Source organism: Panicum hallii, chromosome 3 (genome assembly GCF_002211085.1).
Source record: "Panicum hallii strain FIL2 chromosome 3, PHallii_v3.1, whole genome shotgun sequence".
Classification (NCBI taxonomy): domain Eukaryota; kingdom Viridiplantae; phylum Streptophyta; class Magnoliopsida; order Poales; family Poaceae; genus Panicum; species Panicum hallii.
This window is the reverse complement of record NC_038044.1, coordinates 3,771,335-3,790,025: the sequence shown is the minus strand read 5'-3', so window position 1 is coordinate 3,790,025 and position 18,691 is coordinate 3,771,335. Positions and strand designations below refer to the sequence as shown.

The 18,691-nt window shown below is 45.6% G+C and overlaps 4 protein-coding genes across 9 annotated transcripts; 3 read left to right on the top strand and 1 right to left on the bottom strand.

Moving 5' to 3' along the window:
• Positions 1 to 393: 393 nt before the first annotated feature.
• On the top strand, positions 394 to 5,659 carry LOC112884616 (diacylglycerol kinase 2). 2 transcript variants are annotated; one of them, XM_025950053.1, is made up of 8 exons: positions 394 to 546; positions 1,090 to 2,224; positions 2,688 to 3,063; positions 3,180 to 3,256; positions 4,008 to 4,127; positions 4,210 to 4,374; positions 4,483 to 4,620; positions 4,955 to 5,659. In XM_025950053.1, the coding sequence occupies exons 2-8, from the start codon at positions 1,127 to 1,129 to the stop codon at positions 5,105 to 5,107; spliced, it is 2,127 nt and encodes a 708-aa protein (XP_025805838.1). In that variant the 5' UTR covers positions 394 to 546; positions 1,090 to 1,126; the 3' UTR covers positions 5,108 to 5,659. The 2 variants fall into 2 exon arrangements, with proteins under 2 accessions (XP_025805838.1, XP_025805839.1); XM_025950054.1 differs by lacking the exon at positions 394 to 546 and adding an exon at positions 567 to 992.
• Positions 5,660 to 7,808: 2,149 nt separating this feature from the next.
• Positions 7,809 to 9,810, bottom strand: LOC112884617 (cytochrome b5-like). The gene is made up of 3 exons (XM_025950055.1): positions 9,469 to 9,810; positions 9,286 to 9,352; positions 7,809 to 8,358 (listed from the first exon to the last, which is right to left on the bottom strand). Exons 1-3 carry the CDS (start codon positions 9,556 to 9,558, stop codon positions 8,072 to 8,074), a joined length of 444 nt encoding a protein of 147 aa, XP_025805840.1. The 5' UTR covers positions 9,559 to 9,810; the 3' UTR covers positions 7,809 to 8,071.
• Positions 9,811 to 10,837: 1,027 nt separating this feature from the next.
• Positions 10,838 to 13,544, top strand: LOC112884615 (zinc finger BED domain-containing protein RICESLEEPER 2-like). The gene is made up of 3 exons (XM_025950052.1): positions 10,838 to 10,979; positions 11,189 to 13,337; positions 13,424 to 13,544. The coding sequence occupies exons 2-3, from the start codon at positions 11,189 to 11,191 to the stop codon at positions 13,534 to 13,536; spliced, it is 2,262 nt and encodes a 753-aa protein (XP_025805837.1). The 5' UTR covers positions 10,838 to 10,979; the 3' UTR covers positions 13,537 to 13,544.
• A 947-nt stretch (positions 13,545 to 14,491) lies between these two features.
• Positions 14,492 to 18,142, top strand: LOC112886926. 5 transcript variants are annotated; one of them, XM_025952965.1, is made up of 5 exons: positions 14,492 to 14,686; positions 14,785 to 14,852; positions 14,985 to 15,096; positions 15,215 to 15,272; positions 17,153 to 18,142. In XM_025952965.1, the coding sequence occupies exons 4-5, from the start codon at positions 15,215 to 15,217 to the stop codon at positions 17,902 to 17,904; spliced, it is 810 nt and encodes a 269-aa protein (XP_025808750.1). In that variant the 5' UTR covers positions 14,492 to 14,686; positions 14,785 to 14,852; positions 14,985 to 15,096; the 3' UTR covers positions 17,905 to 18,142. The 5 variants fall into 5 exon arrangements, with proteins under 5 accessions (XP_025808750.1, XP_025808747.1, XP_025808749.1 ...); XM_025952962.1 differs by lacking the exon at positions 14,985 to 15,096; XM_025952964.1 differs by having other exon boundaries at positions 14,785 to 15,096.
• Positions 18,143 to 18,691: the final 549 nt, after the last annotated feature.

Sequence of the window (18,691 nt, the reverse complement as noted above, 5' to 3'; positions counted from 1 at the left end):
GATTTTGAATTTCAAAAGCTCACATCGGCACTTGATTCCATCGAAACTATGACCTCATTGGCTGGCGGTATAATAAAGTAAAAAAGAAAGATGTACTGTATAAATCTAGAAGACTTATATCTGTGTGCCCGGAAGAATGCGGGCAAGAATTCACGACCACGCTTTAAAAAAGTTTCACCGGAAAAAAAAATCTGCTTTCTAAAAGAATAGAGAAAAAATAATATCACGAGCCGTTTACAATTAAACATAAACAAAAATGTTTACGAGTGACGTAAAGCGTGGAGCTCCGGTTCCCCAGGACACCCAGGAGCCCTCCCTGTCAGTGCTATGGGGACGACGCGCTTGTACCCCCGAGTCCCCCCATCTCCTTTTTAAACGCACGCCACGACGCCGACGGGCCCCCACCCACCACCTTCGAATTCTCCTCCCCCGTCTCCCCCTCCGCAGCGCCGAACCCAGCCGCACGGCAGCGCGAGCTAAGCCAACCCAAGCGGAGCGGAGCAAGGGTTTGCTTGCTCGTCCCCACCCGACCGCAGAGCCCCAGAGGTGAGCGCTCGCGATGTCCCTCCAAATCTGCGGGGGTTGGATTGGATTGGATTGAATCCTCGGGCGGCGGCGGCGGACGGGGAATGCGGGATCCCGGCGGGGATCGCGCGGGCGCGGATCCAGCCCCCCGCCGCCGCGCTGTTTGGCGTCCGCGCTGGGCCGCCTTTTCTGTTAGGATCCGGTTCGATTTGTTTTGTTTTGCCGTGTTCATCCGGGTGCTTGAATTCCTCCGATGATTCATCGGAGGGGGATTGATTTGCTGTCTCGTACGATCGAGAGGTTCGCCGGCGGGAGCTGGATTTTGCTCCTGTTTCCAGGCGTCATCCGTGGGGGTGATGCGATTTCGCTTGCCGAACCGGAGGGGATCGCTTCCCGTTCAAATATGCCTTTCCTATCCTCATCACCAGATCAACCAAGGGAAATCGGCCACCGCGTTGTTGCGTAGGGTACAGTAGCACGCAAGTTTTGTTTTGTATGCCAGCGACGTGAGGTTCTTGCGATTCGACTCACGGATTAACCTTGCCCCTTCAATTGCCACTGCAGGTTCTGCTCCTGAGCGCAGGAAGCCTGGCGACCTGCTATGGACCTGGTGGGACCGTTGCTGGTGGCCATGGCCGGCTTGCTTGACGCCCCCGGGCTCCAGTTCTTCGGCTGGCTCATCACCGCGGGCTCCTTCGGCCTCGCCGCGCTCATCTACGCGCTCCTCCGGCTGCAGCGCGAGGCCTCGCTCTACTGGACCAAGGCGGCCGCCAGGGAGAAGCGGGCCGCCTGGAAGACCCTGCGGTGCCCGAGCTCCAGCCACACGTGGACCGAGGACTGCTTCCGCGGCGGGCAGCCGTCGACGTGCTGCATGTGCCTGTCGTCCCTCGGCTCTGCGCAGGGGGTGGTGGGCTCCAGGGCCGCCGAGGCCGACGTGGTCCACCGCTGCTCTGTTTGCGGGGTGGCGGCGCACTCCTACTGCTCCAGGGGCGCCGAGAAGGACTGCAAGTGCGTCGCGCAGGCTGGTGTGTCCCCCTTGCTGCACCACTGGTCGGAGAGGTGGGTCGAGCTGGACGACAACCCGGAGATATCCTCCTTCTGCTACTACTGCGACGAGCCGTGCGGTGTGCCGTTCCTCGGTGTCTCTCCTATATGGCGCTGCCTGTGGTGCCAGCGGCAGATCCATGTTGATTGCCATGCAAAGCTGTTGAAGGAGACAGGGAACACTTGTGATCTTGGCCTTCTCAGGAGGCTTATTGTTCCTCCCCAGTCGGTGAAAGAAATTAGTGAAGGTCCAGCAATCAGTGGAATGTTGAACTCGATCAAGGAAGGGTTTGTCAATTCATCACGAAGAAGTCGGGATAGGAGGCCACGCAGCAAGAAACGCATGAATAACCATTCCGGTGGCAAGACAGATCCGACTCCCACAAGCAGCTCAATCCTTGATTCAGTGCTTGAAGGATTTGCTAGATTGCAGGGCCTGGATGGAAAGTATGCACTGGCAAATCCTAAATTATCTCAAAATTCTGCCAACCAAACATATGGATCTGGTATTCCTAATGGAGCAAAAAGGAAGTATGAACTTGTTGATTTACCGCAAGATTCAAGGCCACTGCTGGTTTTCATCAATGCCAAGAGTGGAGGCCGAAATGGACCTTCTCTTAGAAGAAGACTGAACATGTTGTTGAATCCTGTACAGGTAATCTATCTTTCTATTATCTAGCTAGAAGAAGGTAGAAAAATAATTCTATCAGCTGCTGAGTCAAATAAACTCTTTCACAAGTTCTAGCTTTTTATGAGAATAGATCATCAGAAATGATGTAACCATCAATTTACTTAGGTTGTTCAGCAGTTCTGGATACATGTTGCAATTGTCCTGCATAATATAAGTACCGGATAACTAGCAATTGTCCTGCCAAATATAAGTACAGGATAACTCTGTTGATATCTAGTGCTTCTCTATTTGTATCTTGCTCATGTTTCTTTTTTTTTGGTGGTGGTGGTTGGGGGGGGGGGCATTTGTATTTTAATTTGGTTATAAAAATCTATCTGTTTGTATTTTAATTGAAACACAGGTGGCTCATTAATTCCTTCACCGGCACTGTTGATTCTAGCAGAATTAATACTTTTAGCTTTGCTAATTATTCCAATCCTTGTTTCAGATATTTGAGCTAAGCGCTTCTCAGGGTCCTGAAGTTGGATTGCATCTATTCCACAATGTGAAACACTTCAGAATCCTTGTTTGTGGCGGGGATGGAACTGTAGCTTGGGTTCTTGATTCCATTGAAAAGCAGAACTATGAATCTCCTCCCCCTGTTGCCATCCTTCCTTTGGGAACAGGAAATGACCTATCACGTGTTATGCGCTGGGGCGGGGGTTTATCTTCTGTTGAGCGACAAGGAGGAATATGTGCACTTTTAAATGATGTTGACCATGCAGCAGTTACAGTGCTTGATCGCTGGAATGTAGCCATTAAAGAGAAGAATGGAACAGAAGGTCAATGCACCAAGCAAGTAAAATTTATGACTAATTATTTAGGTAAGTTTCCTCCTTCAACTCCACCATCTTACTCAACAGTTTCTAGTATTAATACATACATGTATTACTTCAGTCAGAAGATGCTAAAAATATTATTTATTTGTTCTGTCCTGTAGGTATTGGATGTGATGCAAAGGTTGCTTATGACTTCCACACTAGTAGGGAGGAAAAACCAGATCAATTTTGCAGCCAGGTAGGGAAATGCAATTTATTTTCTTTTACAGTTTACTCTTAAGACATGGCATGTTCGAATACTTCTGTAGGAAATGAACTATTTCTTGTGAATTCCTGGAGAACTACCGAGAAATCTGTGCATTCTTAACAGTTGTGAATATATTATCTTCTATGCTTACCATATATTTCGGTAGAAAACATAAAGGAAAAAGTCCATTTTACTCCCTTCAACAATTCACCTTGTCTGCTTAACCCCCTGAGCAAAATTTAGGCTCAATTTACTCCCCCAACAATTTCAATTAGTCCAATCTACCCTCTAATGATATTTCTCTTTTTTTTTTCTCCGTGTATGAATTGAATTTTAAGTTCAAATTTTGTGAGTGGATAGAGAACATGATGTCATATGTTAAAAAATGCATTAAGAATTTTTCATGGTTATTTTCATAATTTGGAAACATTTAACACGAAATTTATCACAAAAAATACAATTCTGCATGAAAAATATTCATGAAAAAAATCATAATGTATTTTTCTAGCATAGGGCATCATATTATAAGTTACATTGCAAAATTTAAAGTTCAAATTCCACTTGTAAGTGGAGAAATAAAAAAGAGAAATCTTATTAGGGGGTAGATTGGACCAATTGAAATAGTTTGGGGTAGTAGCTTGAGCCTAAATTTTGTTTAGGGGGTTAAGTAGACAAAGTGAATTGTTGAGGGGAGTAAAATGGACTTTTTTAAAACATAAATGTATTAATTTTCTCAATGCAGTTTGTCAACAAGCTGATATATGCAAGAGAAGGTGCTAAGGATATGATGGACAGATCGTGTTCTGATTTACCATGGCATGTTAGCCTCGAAGTTGATGGAAAGAACATTGAAATTCCGGAGGTAACCTGCTTTATATGTTTCATCTGTCACTGCTTTTTTTATTTAGGTTTGGAGGAACTTGCTTATGTGGTATCCTCATCAGGATGCAGAAGGTGTGATTGTTATGAATATCCCTAGCTACATGGGGGGTGTTGATCTTTGGCAGAACGACAATGACCATGATGATGATTTCAGTTTGCAATCAATTCATGACAAAATGCTTGAGGTGGTCTGTATATCGGGGACATGGCATCTAGGCAAACTGCAGGTACTGATACTGATTATCTAAAATGTTTCAATTATTCTGTCTTCCATTTTCCAGGTCTGGTGCTGTTCCTTAAGTAGCATCTTACAACAATTCTTCCATGGTTGATAGGTCGGACTTTCAAGGGCACACCGGTTGGCCCAAGGAAAGGTCATCAGATTGCACCTCCACAGTTCATTCCCTGTTCAGGTTGATGGTGAACCATGGATCCAGCCACCTGGCTGCCTTGAGATTTCTCATCGTGGACAGGTACTTTGCCTCTCTAGGAACTATGGTTGCATGGTAGTGTTGTTTGCATATGTTTTCATTCTGCATGTTAGGGAGCTTCTCCAGATGATGAAATAACTAATTGTGGTTTAGTGTGAGCTTATTCAACGGATCTCTTGAAGTTGTGATTTCTGTTTGTATTTTCAAACACCAACTGTAACTGTGAGAGCTTAAATTACTAACCTTTTCTCAATTATTAGTTGGTTAATCAACGTAAAGTAGAAACTGGGCAACTGGCTAATGAACTTCATGTCAATTTCAGCACCTGGCGTAAACTTAATAGAACAGCTTAATGGACTGTCTTAATGTTGTGCAGATGTTCATGTTGAGAAGGACATCTGAAGAGCCCACTGGTCATGCCGCAGCAATCATGAGTGAGGTCCTCGTCAATGCTGAGTGCAATGGTGTGATCGACGCAGCTCAGAAGAGATTGCTCCTCCATGAGATAGCACTCCGTTTATCCTCCTGACACACTGTCCGCTCCTCTTGTCTGACAAAGCTAACGCCATGTTTTATTGACTGATACCAAACATGATGAATCGCCTCCGTCGCACAGACACAGCACAAATGGCGGAGTTGATGTATACAATACAAAGAGGAAATAGAAGATTTCCCGCATTCTCATTTGACTGTACCTAAAAGATAGTTCTGCTTCTGTGGCTCGGCTCATCTGAGCAGCTGTTGGAAGTGGCTGTCAAGTTGAGAGAGTGCCAGTCCACACAAAGAGTTTTGTAGTGCATAGAACACTTGTAACTACAAATAGGGCTCAATGAGCGGTGTATCTAGAGTGTGTGTCAGTGGTTTTTTGCTCCAAAGATATGGATACAAAGTGTGACCAGACTTCTCCGAGCAGATCTGTAATTTTGCTACCTTTGATAGGTGATATTTTGTTGTGCTGTAGTGGAGAAATTCGTAGTTACGTAATCTTGCTGGATGCGTTCCTCCTGTATCACTACTACAGTACTCTGCGTCTCTCTGTTTATAACTGGCACCATTCCAATGTTTTTAAACAGATAGTAAACATGTTGTTTTTCTAATTATTACTGTCAGCTCATAATATAAACTGCCAGTAATAGTATCCATCAATGTTTTCCTGCCATAGCTACTAGTGATATATAACTACCCTGATCTCTTCAAAAACATGTTTTTCCTGCTATATCCATAGCACTGTTTTCCCATTCTAGCTTTATCATGCTGGTTAAGGAAAAATGAAATCAAACAAAAGCTTCAAGGATCCATACTCAAGATACCACCAGGTGACGAGGAAAAGGCCTCCTTCCTCTCACCAGTGGCCCTTAGTTAAAGATAAGGCCAGAAACTAGCGACACACAATTGATCAACATTTAGTTCAACAAAACAAAGGCATTTTGTTTGGTTTGTTGTATATTCACAACATAATTTGCGACCATACCGGAGGAAAAAGGAGCTCAAGAGAGGGATCAATGACTATAATGTAAAAAAAGATTGCTTTGCTTCGTTTCTTGTCTATTGGATTGACTCCGCAAACCCGGTAATCACAGCGTCCGAGACTGAAGGAAGACAAGTCAACTACTATCCCATGAAGCGACACCCATCAAAACAATTCGCTGAATTATCAACAAAAAAAAAACGGCGAGTTTTTTGTAATCCCAGCATCATGAACATAGTGTGTGCTAACGTTACATGGCATGTTAATAATCTAAATTACCATCTCTCCTTGCATTGCCAGCCAACTGTACAAGTACAACCATCTCCACCACCAAGCCCAAACTCTTGGTCACTTACCGCCATGGCAGCTCCGACCGTACCTGAGCCCCCGCTCATGGCCGGCGTTGAGCGGCGGCGGCTCCATGACGGGCAGGAGCCGCGTGCTGCTGCTCTTGGCGCGCGCCACAGGTGGCACCACAGCCGCCGGAACTGCAGCAGCAGCAGAAGGCTCACCGTTGCCATCGCCTTCATCAACATCAAGCCATCTTGACGCCCTGGGGTGCTGAGGCGTCATGAAGTTGTTCGCGTCGCCGCCATGCCATCTGGGAGCCCTGGGATGCTGAGGCGTCATGAAGAGGGAACCCTGGGGCGAGGGCTCTGTGACATCGAAGTGCGCCAGGTGGTCGGAGGAGGAGAGGGAGCGGTAGTGCTTCATGGCCTTCTTCTTCTTCAGAGCCTTGAGGACGAAGGGGATGAGGCCATCCATTTTTGCTCTCATGCAGAGGAGGAATTAAGCAGCCAGGGAGAGGAGGATGTTCTTGGCACAAGCCTGTGAGGTATGTCCTTCGAAATATTTCGCAAATGACGAGGCCAAAGAATGTCTTGGGACTTAGTCATCAGCAACTGGCATCTATCATCTGATGTCATCCGATGGTTTTTGTTCAAGTAAATTGTTTTAGTATTTGTGACAACTCTTGGTGATGGTAAGCATGGCCATCTATAAGGTATAAAATGTTTGCTATAACTGTAATGGAAATCATTCATTACTGACAAATGTTTATATATGTGTTGCATAATGCATCCTTTGACAAATTTCATTTCTCTTTCTTATCGCTTCTTAATGAGTTGTATATCATTATTGATAATGTTAAAACTTCTGATGTGTCATGATAGACTGGTGATAAGGATAATACACAGCACAAGGCAGGAGGAAACTCATGGAGTAAGAAGTAATTAAAATATGCTTTCTATTTTTTTTGGAGAGAATATCCTTTCTAGTGGGGATCCAGCTAAAGAGGAAAAATAAGTCAAAGAGCAATAGCAACCTATATTATTCTTATCCCATGCATTTTTGAAGTAAATGAGCTAAGAAAGCTTATATGACTATGTCATAGTCAAGGTCGACAACTATGCAGCAAATATAATAATGTATCAATCAAGTTGCAGTTTTGTAACTGTAATGACAGGCTTGTTAGTCTAGATTTTGGATTATTGACTAGTTAGGATATGAAAGTCTTTACCTTCTTGGAGCTGGCCTTTACATAAAGCAACTCTTCAGCTGATCTAAATTCTAGGTTTGACAGTATCTCTCAGCCATTAATCTTCATAGTTGGTCCAAAAAGAAAAACTTATGCAACCATCATCTCCTCATGCGCACATATAGTATCTTTGTGATCTCTTGATGAGTTGATACATACAATGTGCATATATAATATCATCCGGATCTTTCACCACAAAACTAAGATTTTTCACAAGAAAAGGCATCCCAAGCAAAAATAAGGACAAATTGTCTCATTCATACATCTGTGTGTTGACATAGGTGTTACATGCAAGAACAGGATTTCCAAGAAAACTACAACTTCGTGAAGATTAAGCAAAATACAATCATTTCTTTCTCTTCTCTGTCTCTCTAAAACATAGCCAGTAACCTCAAGTTACTGTAAGACAAGGTTTACCTTCTTTATATATTTTGCTTATATAACCCTAGCAATCTAATAGTGAGCAATAATTCCAAGCCTCACTGAATTTAATGGTTCTTGGAGATGAAGGTTAGGTAATACCAAGCTGCAGATGCCAGGCCAAGCACAAATAATGGGAGTAGGAAGTCCAGGAATGTATTCGGATTCGGAGGGCCTTTGTTCCCTTGCATCGACCTGGAATTTGGTGGCGCATCCAGGCCCCAAGCACCTGTGGCCTTTGATGCACTTGGAGGCACGTAGCCCTTGATGCTTCCGATCAGGAAGCTGTCCATCATGCTGATGGCCGACGTGCTGTGTCCCACCTCTTCAAATGCCTCCGTGGCATCCCCAGAGGCTTCAAGAATTTATGACAGCCAGAGGAAACCAAGCTTAGCATAATTCCAGTTATGGAAGTATCTTGTTCAAATCGATATAGTAAGTGTAAACATTACATTACAGTTTTGGTTCTTCAGTTAAATTCAGATAAAATTTGTAATCTAAAAGGAACAAGTATAGTGGAACCAGTGCACCGGTTTCATTTGGGAAGACAAAGTTCGCACAATTTGAAAGGCTTGATGATTTGACCTAGATGAAAGCAACATTCGAAATAAAGAACATGTTAGCTTCCATGCATTGGTTCTTCTGGGCAAACATAGTTCCAACATGACCCACTAGTCTCACTGTTGGCAAGCAGCTTTGGCATACTCAGATTTGAGTTTTACTTTTTGTCGACATTTGAATCCATCCAGCTATTGATTCTTTCTAAGCCTACCAGATATTTTGTCATGGATAGCATGGTGATAACATATCAGAACAGGTTAAAGGCGTGTTTGGTTGCCTGCCTCGGATGCCGCGCCACGCCACACATCTCGCGACGCAGGTGTGGCGGCCGAATCGGCCGCCGCACCTTAGGCGCGGTGTGGCGCCGTCGGCAGGCAACCAAACAGACCTTAAATCCTTTTATACTAACCAGGGGTCCTGGAACACAAATAAGCAACTCGAGTGTATTTAGCACATTTTTGGACCATCCTAAGTACCACCTTCTACGGAATTTTACAACCTGATTTCTCATGTATCGGTTACGGAACTTCCAAAAATGAAATTCAGTACTTCAGTTTGCATAAAAGTTTGAAGCGGTAATAAGAAATGATGAAATTGATCTAGCAAAATGATTTCCTACACGGATTACAGTTTTGTGAACAGATAAGCATGCAAAACAATGAAGCAGACGAAAGAAAACTAAAGCAAAGGCAGGGAGCCAAGGAGCACAATCTTAGCCTACCTGATGCATGGAGGAGTACATCCTCTCCCCCAGGGTGGTCCTCCAAGAACTTGGTCACATCATAAACCTGAAACCAACCAGACAGGCCACCAAAATCATCAGAGTCTGACAAAGTCGAATCAGATCTCTGTCTCCCCCAGCGAACCAAGAGAAAGGTACAAGAAAGATCTCCTTCTCGCTGACCTTTCCGCCGATGGCGACCCAGCAGTCCTTCCTGGAGGAGTGGAGGGCGACCTCGGACGCGGCGAAGAGCTGCTTGGCCACCCCCGCCATGGACGACCGCGGACGGGCGCTCTTGCTCTACCCTTCTTGCTTCTCTGTCCCTTGTCCTTACGGTGGGATGGGGAAGGAGAGAGATATCGAGCAGGTGAGGGAAAATCTTGGAACAAGCCGAGGCAAGCTGAGCTGAGGTGAGCACGCCAAGAGAGCTGCCTCTGCTCTGGTTGGTCACGGGTTGGTGTGGCTGCCTGGCTGGGGTTGGCTCGTCGGAGACGACGAGGCGCCCGCCCGTCAGGGCCGCTGATGGGCCGCATTTCGAGAGTGTTGGCTAAGGTTGTGATATCAAAGGCCACAGCCCACTTTGGTCCGCTGCGGTCGTCAGTTGCCGCGGCTTGCTCTGAAAAGGGGAAATCTTGGCGCGGTTTGGCTCCTCGAGTCCTCAATCTCTCGAATCTTCCCCGCATCAAATCGCCGCCGTCACCGCCGGTGACCTGCCGGAGTGCCACTGCCGAGATCTGATCCGGTACGTGCGTCTCCCTCACCCCGTTTCTGGATCGGCTTGTCTCTGCTTTCTTGATTCTTCCGTGTTGCAATCGGCTTGGGGGGAATCCGTTCTACGGCTCGCCGTCACATCGAACTAAGGGGCCACGGAAATTCAATCCGGGCATAAATCCCGGACCCGAACACCGATCCCGAAAAATCCTAAACCCGTACCCGAAGTAACCGAAGACCGAAATCCGAAATCATATTTCGGGCATCAGATCAGAAATCCCGAAGTTAGATCGGGACAATTCGGGTACCAACTCCCGGTACCCGAACTCCCGAAAGGACCGAGGCACTGCCCATCTCCGTCTCCCCGTCTCCCCGAGTCCCCGTAATCAATGCAGATGGCCCTTCCGCTTCCACCTTCCGCCCTTCCGGCTTCCATCGACCTCGATTCTCCCTCCGCCACTGCCGGTCCGCCTGCCCAAGTAAGTGCCCATGAATCCCCATGCGGCCGGCCATGCGGATTGCGGTGCGCATCCATCTCCGGCTCTCCGCAGCTCCGGCCTCCGCTCCGGATCTCCCTCCCCGAAGTCCGCCTCTCCGGCCCCCTCACGGCCTCACCCGCCGCTGCCGCCGCGGCCATCTCCGCCTCTTCGGCGGTCCGGCCCCCACCACGCGTCCACGCCCGCCTCCTCCCCCCTTCCTCACCGCGCCGCCTCCCGGCTCCCGCGGCCCCGCCCGCGCCGCGTGCCCCGCGTGGCCGTGCCCTAGCCCGCGGCCCCGCCCGGCGCCCGCGCCGCGTGGCCGCGCCCTCGCCCGCGGCCCCGCCCGGCGCCTGCGCCGCGCGCCCCGCGTGGCCGCGCCCTCGCCCGCGCCCCTGGGCAAGGAGCCCTGCCGGCCTGCCCTGGGCAAGGAGCCAGCCAAGGTCCAAGGAGGCAAGGAGCAAGGACGCCCGGCGCCCGCCCAGGAGTCCAGGACCCCAGGTGCAGGTGAATTCTGTTTCTTGAATTGGGGAATTCTGTTTCTTGAATGTACATACGTTCAGCTATAAATCTATAATGATCGATTTAGCATCTCAGGAATTCTGTTTCTTGAATGTACATACATTCTGTTTCTTGAATTTATGGTTAGCATTGAGTCCATTATTTCTACTTTTAATCCTGATTTAGTGACTGTTGTTTTCGTTATTGTCATTTAGATGTCCGAACCTGGTTCGCAAACGGAGATGGAGATTGACTCAATAGTAGTGGATACTCAGGCATCACAGATTAATCAAAATGCAGTTGCAGTTACAGCATCATCTTCGCAGGGGTTAGTTGTTGAACAAGATGTTGTTGAGCTTGACTGCAATGAAGATGGAGCAGGGAGGAAGGAGATAGCATCAAGGTCAAAGATGTGGGATCACTTTATTAAGATTAGAGATGACAAAAAGATTGTTAGAAGTGCCAAGTGTAAGTATTGCAGCTGTATATTGAAGGCAGACTCAAAATCTAATGGTACATCTTCTTTGAAGAAGCATTTCAATGTTTGCAAGCGCAATCCACACAAATTTGCTAAAGATCCAACACAGGGCACTCTACAAGCAACTCAAGGTGAAGGTGTCGTCACTTGGAGGTTTGATCAAGATGAACTTAGGGCTGCATTTGCTGAGATGGTTATAGAGGATGAACAACCCTTTTGCTTTGGTGAGAAACCAGGATTGAGAAAGTTTATGGCAAAAGCATGCCCACGTTTCCAACTTCCATCTAGAAGAACATGCACTAGAGATGTTGTGCGTTGTTTCTTCCAAGAGAAAGCAAAACTAAAGAAGTTTTTCAAAGATTCTTGTCAAAGGATTTGCTTAACTACAGATTGTTGGACTTCTCAGCAATTGGATAGCTATATGACCGTAACAGTTAGTTTTATTGATGACAGTTGGAGGCTACATAAGAAGGTTATTGGTTTTTTCATGGTGAAGGGTCATAAAGGTGATGATATAGGAAAAAATGTGATGAGATGCATGTCTGAATGGGGTTTAGATAGAGTAATGACTATAACAGTTGACAATGCCAGTGCAAATGATACAGGTATGGCTTATGTCAGAAGGCAATTGATGAGGACCAATCTAGCTAATGGCAAGTATTTGCACATGAGGTGTGCAGCACACATTATTAATCTCATCGTGCAAGATGGCTTAAAAGAAGTGGATGTCTCTGTAAAGCGTGTTAGAGCTGCTGTTAGGTATATCAGAAATGGTGGTTCAAGAATAGTCAAATTTAAAGAGATTGTAGAGGAAGAAAAGCTGACCAACAAACCGTTTCTGAAAATTGATGTTCCAACAAGATGGAACTCCACGTACCTAATGTTGAAAGCTGCACTTGTTTATGAGAAGGTGTTCACAAGGTTCGCAGAAGAGGATATGAGCTATGTAATTGATCTATCTGAATTAAGGGATGGAGTTGGTCATCCAGATAAAACTGATTGGCAAAATGTACAGAAGATGGCAGATTTTCTGGAGCATTTTCATGATCTCACTGTCCGTGTCTCTACTACATTAGAGATCACTTCCCATACATTTTTTCATGAGATTGGAGAAGTGCATTTGTTGATTCAATTTTGGCTGAATAGTACAGATGTTCTACAATCAGCTATGGGCAGAAGAATGAAAGATAAATTTGATAAATATTGGGGAGTTTGGAACAATAGCAGAAATGGGAATATGAACAGCAGCAGAAATGGAAAGGAGAAGGAGAAAGAGAACCTCAATTTGCTAATGTTTGTTGCTGGATGTCTTGATCCAAGATACAAGTTATCTATGTACACAAAGATAACTGTTGAAGAGATATTTGGTGAGGAAAGGGGACATCTAGTTTGGGAAGAAATTAACACCTGTGTTCGTGATTTGTTTGAAGAATATAGAAGAATGTATAGTCCAAGTGAAGAGGCAACTAATGTTACTGATCCAATAGCATCAAAGGGAGGAAGAGGAGGCAAGTTGAAAGAGGTTGTTGCTAAGAGAATGAAGCTAGGCAACGGTTCAAGCAATAACACTAAATCTGAGCTTGATAAATATCTTGCTGAAGAAACAGAAGATATGGAAATGAAGCTTGATCTTTTACTTTGGTGGAAGGCATCTGAGCAAAGGTTTCCAATTTTGTCTCGCTTGGCCCGTGATGTGCTTGCTATACCTATCTCAACGGTAGCTTCAGAATCTGCATTTAGCACTAGTGGACGTATTTTAGATGACTTTCGAAGCTCTCTTACTCCATTTATGCTTGAATCATTGGTATGCACACAAGATTGGTTGAGATGGTCAATACCGCTTGACATTAAAGAGAATATTGAGGAATTAACTATGTTGGAACAAGGTACATCAATATATCATTTCTGCATATATATTAAATAAATTATTACTATCTTTTTTCCATATTGACATGATGTTTACTTCTTACAGAATTAATTGATGAGTTTGAAGTCAAAAGGAAAGAAAAAGGGAAAGAACAAGCTTCTACTTCAAGGACACCAACAACGATAATGGGAAGCAACTCCATTGATCTTAATTCTTAGTGTATTATTAATTTACTGCTGTAATGGTGCTGAAATTTTGAACTACCGTATTGCTGCTGCTGAAATGAATTTTATTTTTCATACTGAAATGTTGAGTCGTTGAGATATAATATATGTACGTTCGGATAAACGGGTAACCCGAATACCGAACCCAAAATATCGGGAACCCGAAATATCGGGTACCCGAAATTTTGGGTACAACTTCGGGTATCAATTTTCAAGTCCCGAACTACAAAAATCCCGAATTACCCGAACCGAAACTTCAGGTAATCCCGAACGCCCAGAGTGAACGGAAATCCAATCGAATCCTTACTCATGAAAACGAGCCCAAATTTCTAGTCTTTTTGATTGATTATTACACACGTCCATTACTAGTTCTTGTATTTAGTTCAAAAACTAATACAACCCCACCCCCCCCCCCCCAACCCACCCACCAAGTAGGCCCTTGGGTATTGCTGTGGGAATTTGTACGTCCAAATCTCCTATCTCTATCTTAGAATGGTTCCTCGTTACTGTTAGTGTTCTAGATATTTGGTATGTGTATAGAGGTGCAAAATTCAGTTCTTAGTTCTTACTGGAAGCAGTCATCATCTTGCAGAAGGAAATCGACTGGAATGCACATACCTATTTTAATCTTTATGTAGCTATTTTTATTTGTAGAAATGGCGGACGAACCTTCAGACACATGCTCGCGCACCGATGGAGATGGTGTCAGGGCTGGCAGGAACAACAAAAGAAAGTCTTCTCGGGCATGTTCATACCTAAATAAGAAAGATGGGCTTGTACTAAGAAATGCAAGGGAACGCTATGTGATTAGTGTCTTTGCTGCTGTGGTTTTCATGCTCATTATATCTTTACCAAAGATGATGAAGAAGAAGAAAGTGATGAGGAAGATGGAGAGGAAGAAGGGGAGGTAGAGGGAGGAGATGGGGAAGAAGAGGAAGAGGAGGAGGAGGAGGAGGAGGAGGAGGAGGAGGAGGGTGAAGAGGAAGAAGAAGAGGACGATGAAGCACATGCTGAGCTCCTTGAGGTTACCGCGGATTGCTTTATAGCAGCAAAGGCATGGGCGGAGCGAGAGTTTGGCCCAGGGAATGCAAACATTGAACAAATCCTTGGTTTGCTTCGATTCTTACCGGGTTATGAAGAAGCGGTAAGGGCAAGACAGGAAGCTGTAAAGGCAGAATGATGCCTTGAGTTCTTGTGAGATATTTGGTTCTAATTATAGCAAGTTCGTGTTGCTGATGGCAGTTCCAACCGTATCCATTGGATCTGTGGACCGAATGGATGCTAGAGAAGTGAAGCAACAGATTAGCTCCGTGAGATTTCAAAGTTCCATGAATTATGTCGCTTTAACTCATTGTTTTTTAGAATTATATGAACTTGGTAGCAACTGGGTAGCTGCTCTGGTGTGTTCCAAAATTTGTCTGATGATGGTCATTACCTGTTAGGTTTAGTTCTGGTGCCTCTGTCAAAATTCTGCCAGGCCTTGTCTGCGTTATCAGTGTGTTCTCTTCTCTGCCTTGGATATTGCTTTTCATTGAAGAAACGACGAGTCAGCAAGTATTAACCTTCTCTATCGAGCACACAAGAGAGCAGTGTGGATCTATTTACTTTAAGCAAGACTATTGGCTTTGCTCTGTCTTTTACATTATTCATTGTTTTTCTTTTCCTTTACTAGATGATACATATGAGTGAAGGAGCTAGTACAAATCGTTTCTTTCATTTTGCAGCAAAAGGTATGTAAAGCTCCATAGACAGAACCCTACATCATCTATTATCAGATAGAGTCGCAAGAGAAGAGAGGAACCATGTCCTCCCTTGTATCACAAGTTCATGTCCTTAATAATTTAGCACTTCTCTAAAGAAAAGCAGGTCCATATGGTCCCAGATGACCCCTTCAATGATCATGTTCCATTTCATTTGTGTCAATACATGGCTCATATATAACAAAGATCTGTGAAGTGCCAAGCAATGCATCAAAACAAGGACGTACGCCGTGGATAAAAGAACATGATGATGATGATGACCAGAAACATATTCCAAAAATAATAAGATAACTGGAAAATTAAACAATACAAACAAGCCGAGATCATCAGACTTATTCACAACTGACGGGACTGGTGCTATGACTGCCAAAGTTCACCGGCGTGCAGTTGGCCCTCACGTCGTACCACCTCGTGCTGATCCACCACCTAGACTTGAACCACACACTGGCCGTCACCAGCACCGTGCAGTTGGGCCACTCAATCCCGTTCCCGTTGGTGCCTCCGTCGGCCGACACGGCGATGCTGGTCACGTTCCGCGGCGGCTGCCTCGTGCCGTCGTCCAGGAGCGCGCCGCGGTCGACCTTGGCCGGCACCCGTGCCTTGTCGCTGTACCACAGCTCGGCGCTCAGGGCGCCGTAGTGCACCTCCATGCCGGGGCTGCTGTTGTTGACCACGAGGGTGAAGTTGTAGAACTTGGTGTCTTCATCGGCTTTGTTGGCGAACGTCGGGTCTTTGATGGAGAAGAAGATGTGGGCGGGGGAGAGGCTGATGGCAATGGCGGCGGTGATGGCGATGAAGACCAGGGATCCTACCAGGGTTACAAGAATGATGTGCTTGTGGCTCCATTTTCTTGGAGGAGGGATATGAAAAATCGCCATGGCAGAGGTAGATGGCTTGCCAGGTTTTGCTTGTCATCAGCAACTATATATAGGGCAGTTCATTGCCTATCTTTATATACACTCACTAGCTAGCTGGACTTGGAGGCTCACCGGCTGGAAACCCCACAGAAATCCAATAGCAGTGAGGGAAGGAAAAAAAAAGATAAATGCTAAAAATTCTCACGATAAATGAAAACATCTGGCCTCTGATTTGTTGCTCAGCAAATCATAACCAACTGATCACTATATGGATTAGTAAGGACCAAGATTATCAAGCGTGCCCAGCCATCTCTTTAGCCACATGATGCGTCTCTCTGTGCACAGAAAGCAAAAGTTGCCGGCAATAGGAGGAGAGAGGAGAGAAAATGATAGCTAGGCTGGCCTAGTTTGCAAAAGGAATCTTCTAATTAATCTAGAGGAAAAACTGCTACCGTGTCACTCCCAAACCATCGAACGAAAATGAACCCGGGATCAAAATCAAATACATAGTTGGGTTGCCAACTTCAGATGATAATAAAGTAGCCGAATCATTGTCATCTCCTTTAGTAAAGTACGTTGTTACAGCTGAAGAATACGAATAAAGTAGTATGCTTCTAATTTCATCCCTTTGCCCTTTTTTTTTGTCAGCATCGTCCGTTGCTTGGTGCTGACTCAAACTTAAAGTACTCTGTCCATTTTGCATTGTATGCATGCATGGTTTTCTGAGGTGCTTAATTCTTACCCCAAAAAGATGTGTTTAATTATAATGCACCTGCTTGCGTGAGCAATGTCTAGCGCTACTTTTGTATGGCACAAGAAGCTAAGCCCCCTAGTTCTTATAGCTATGCATGGGTCTGCAGCATGCATGAGTACACACACATCTTCTTCTTCCTCCGATCCGTTGCTCACTGCTGATTACAATCTTGTAGCCGTTAAAGAGCGAGCGAAACCAAGCGTGCAGCAAGATGAGTGACATAAAGTATACTATCGCAGGCGACGACGACGGCGAGCACTACACAAGTTGCCTGGAGATAGTGCGCTACGCGATGGCGGCGGCGGTCACCTTGCTCGCCATCGCTGTGATCGCGCTGGTGATCCACGCCGTGCTCCGCTCCGAAGACGTCCGCCTCTCCGTCAACAACGGCTTCATCGGCGCCGACAACCTGTGGGAGCGGACGGCAGTGCCAAACGTGGGGTCAGGGAATGAGAATCAGCCAATCTCCATTAGCAAGGCAGTAGAACCGGCGATAGGATCATCAGCCGATCTAGGCGGCGGACTTCCCAAGGAATGCCTCCTTGGCTGTCCTGGAGAAGGTCACCAACGGCCTGCTCAGGTGACGCTGAAGAAGGCGAAGGCGACGAGCCTCCGTGTGATCCTGATCGCCAAGAACCCCGGCGGCCGCACCAGGATCGTCTGCGACAACATCACCGTGAGCCTCTTCGACGTGCAGGCCCCGTACGGGCTGATCGGCAGGCTGGAGCTGGACAACTTCACCGTGCAGCCGCAGACGACGATCACGCTGCAGAAGCGGTTCAAGGACGCGAACGCCGGCTACATCTGGGACAACTACCCCGGGGCGTACAGGTTCAGCGTCATGGTGCAGGTGAACGCGAGCGTCACCTCCTTTCCGCTGAACAAGACGCAGAGGACGGTGCTGCAGAGCTACAAGTGCCAGCCGGTCACCGTCGGCCTCATGGACGAGGAATTGATCTACGCCACCGACCAAGTCGATTGCAGGCCATGATCTACGTGTCTTGGTCATATGTATCGATCCATTGTGATGCCGGCGTGCACGATCGACGGTGTACTTTGTACCAGCTTTAATTTCTTCCCTATTCCTTTTACTTCAACTACCTATGTACTGTGTCAAATTGTGATTTTTGTATCCTGTGTATTGTTTCAGCAACGTCGTCGTGTATGTGTTGGAGAAACAGACTTATATATATATATATATATATATATGCATGTAACAACCAGTTGTTTCCCATTTGGAATTTCAAGTGCACTGTTTTTTGTTTGCATTATTAATTAATCCTGGGCTGGCTACTCATCCTCCATCTATCTGAAATTCATTGCACTGTAGTCACAGGTATGCAGGTGTATATGCATGATGCGATTTGATAACTCGGTTTCTCAGGCTTTTCGAAAACATATACTATTAGGCTAGCTAGTCAGGTTTTGCTTATATACATTCCCATTAGATTTGTTGTATAATATATATGTCTATATCTTTTGGAACAAACACTACATTATTAGTCTATCCCAATGAATCACACGTATTCATTCCATGAAACATGTAATGCGACTAAGATTGGTCGATCGGTTACAATTGTCGAGGAACCAAATCAAAGGTTTGGGGTCCATGGCTCAGGTTTTGCTGCTGGTTCATCAATTTAAAAACCACCAGTGATAGGTTTTATTATAAATAAATAGTGATATATATATATATATCTAAGCATCTAAAGGAAGGAACTGATTTCCGATTTTCAGGAATTGAATCCGGTGCTACTTTTTGGTATAGAACTGGACAA

Coding starts and splice junctions, on each gene's coding strand:
- LOC112886926 (XM_025952961.1), top strand. CDS start 14,778: ATGGCAGTTCCAACCGTATCCATTGGATCTGTGGACCGAATGGATGCT. Junction 14,853..15,214: donor TGAAGCAACAGATTAGCTCC/GTGAGATTTCAA, acceptor TTCCTTTACTAG/ATGATACATATGAGTGAAGG. Junction 15,273..17,152: donor CTTTCATTTTGCAGCAAAAG/GTATGTAAAGCT, acceptor ATACTATCGCAG/GCGACGACGACGGCGAGCAC.
- LOC112884616 (XM_025950053.1), top strand. CDS start 1,127: ATGGACCTGGTGGGACCGTTGCTGGTGGCCATGGCCGGCTTGCTTGAC. Junction 4,128..4,209: donor AGAACATTGAAATTCCGGAG/GTAACCTGCTTT, acceptor TATCCTCATCAG/GATGCAGAAGGTGTGATTGT. Junction 4,375..4,482: donor GGCATCTAGGCAAACTGCAG/GTACTGATACTG, acceptor CATGGTTGATAG/GTCGGACTTTCAAGGGCACA.
- LOC112884615 (XM_025950052.1), top strand. CDS start 11,189: ATGTCCGAACCTGGTTCGCAAACGGAGATGGAGATTGACTCAATAGTA. Junction 13,338..13,423: donor ATTAACTATGTTGGAACAAG/GTACATCAATAT, acceptor TACTTCTTACAG/AATTAATTGATGAGTTTGAA.
- LOC112884617 (XM_025950055.1), bottom strand. CDS start 9,558: ATGGCGGGGGTGGCCAAGCAGCTCTTCGCCGCGTCCGAGGTCGCCCTC. Junction 9,353..9,468: donor GGGTCGCCATCGGCGGAAAG/GTCAGCGAGAAG, acceptor GGTTGGTTTCAG/GTTTATGATGTGACCAAGTT. Junction 8,359..9,285: donor TGTACTCCTCCATGCATCAG/GTAGGCTAAGAT, acceptor AAATTCTTGAAG/CCTCTGGGGATGCCACGGAG.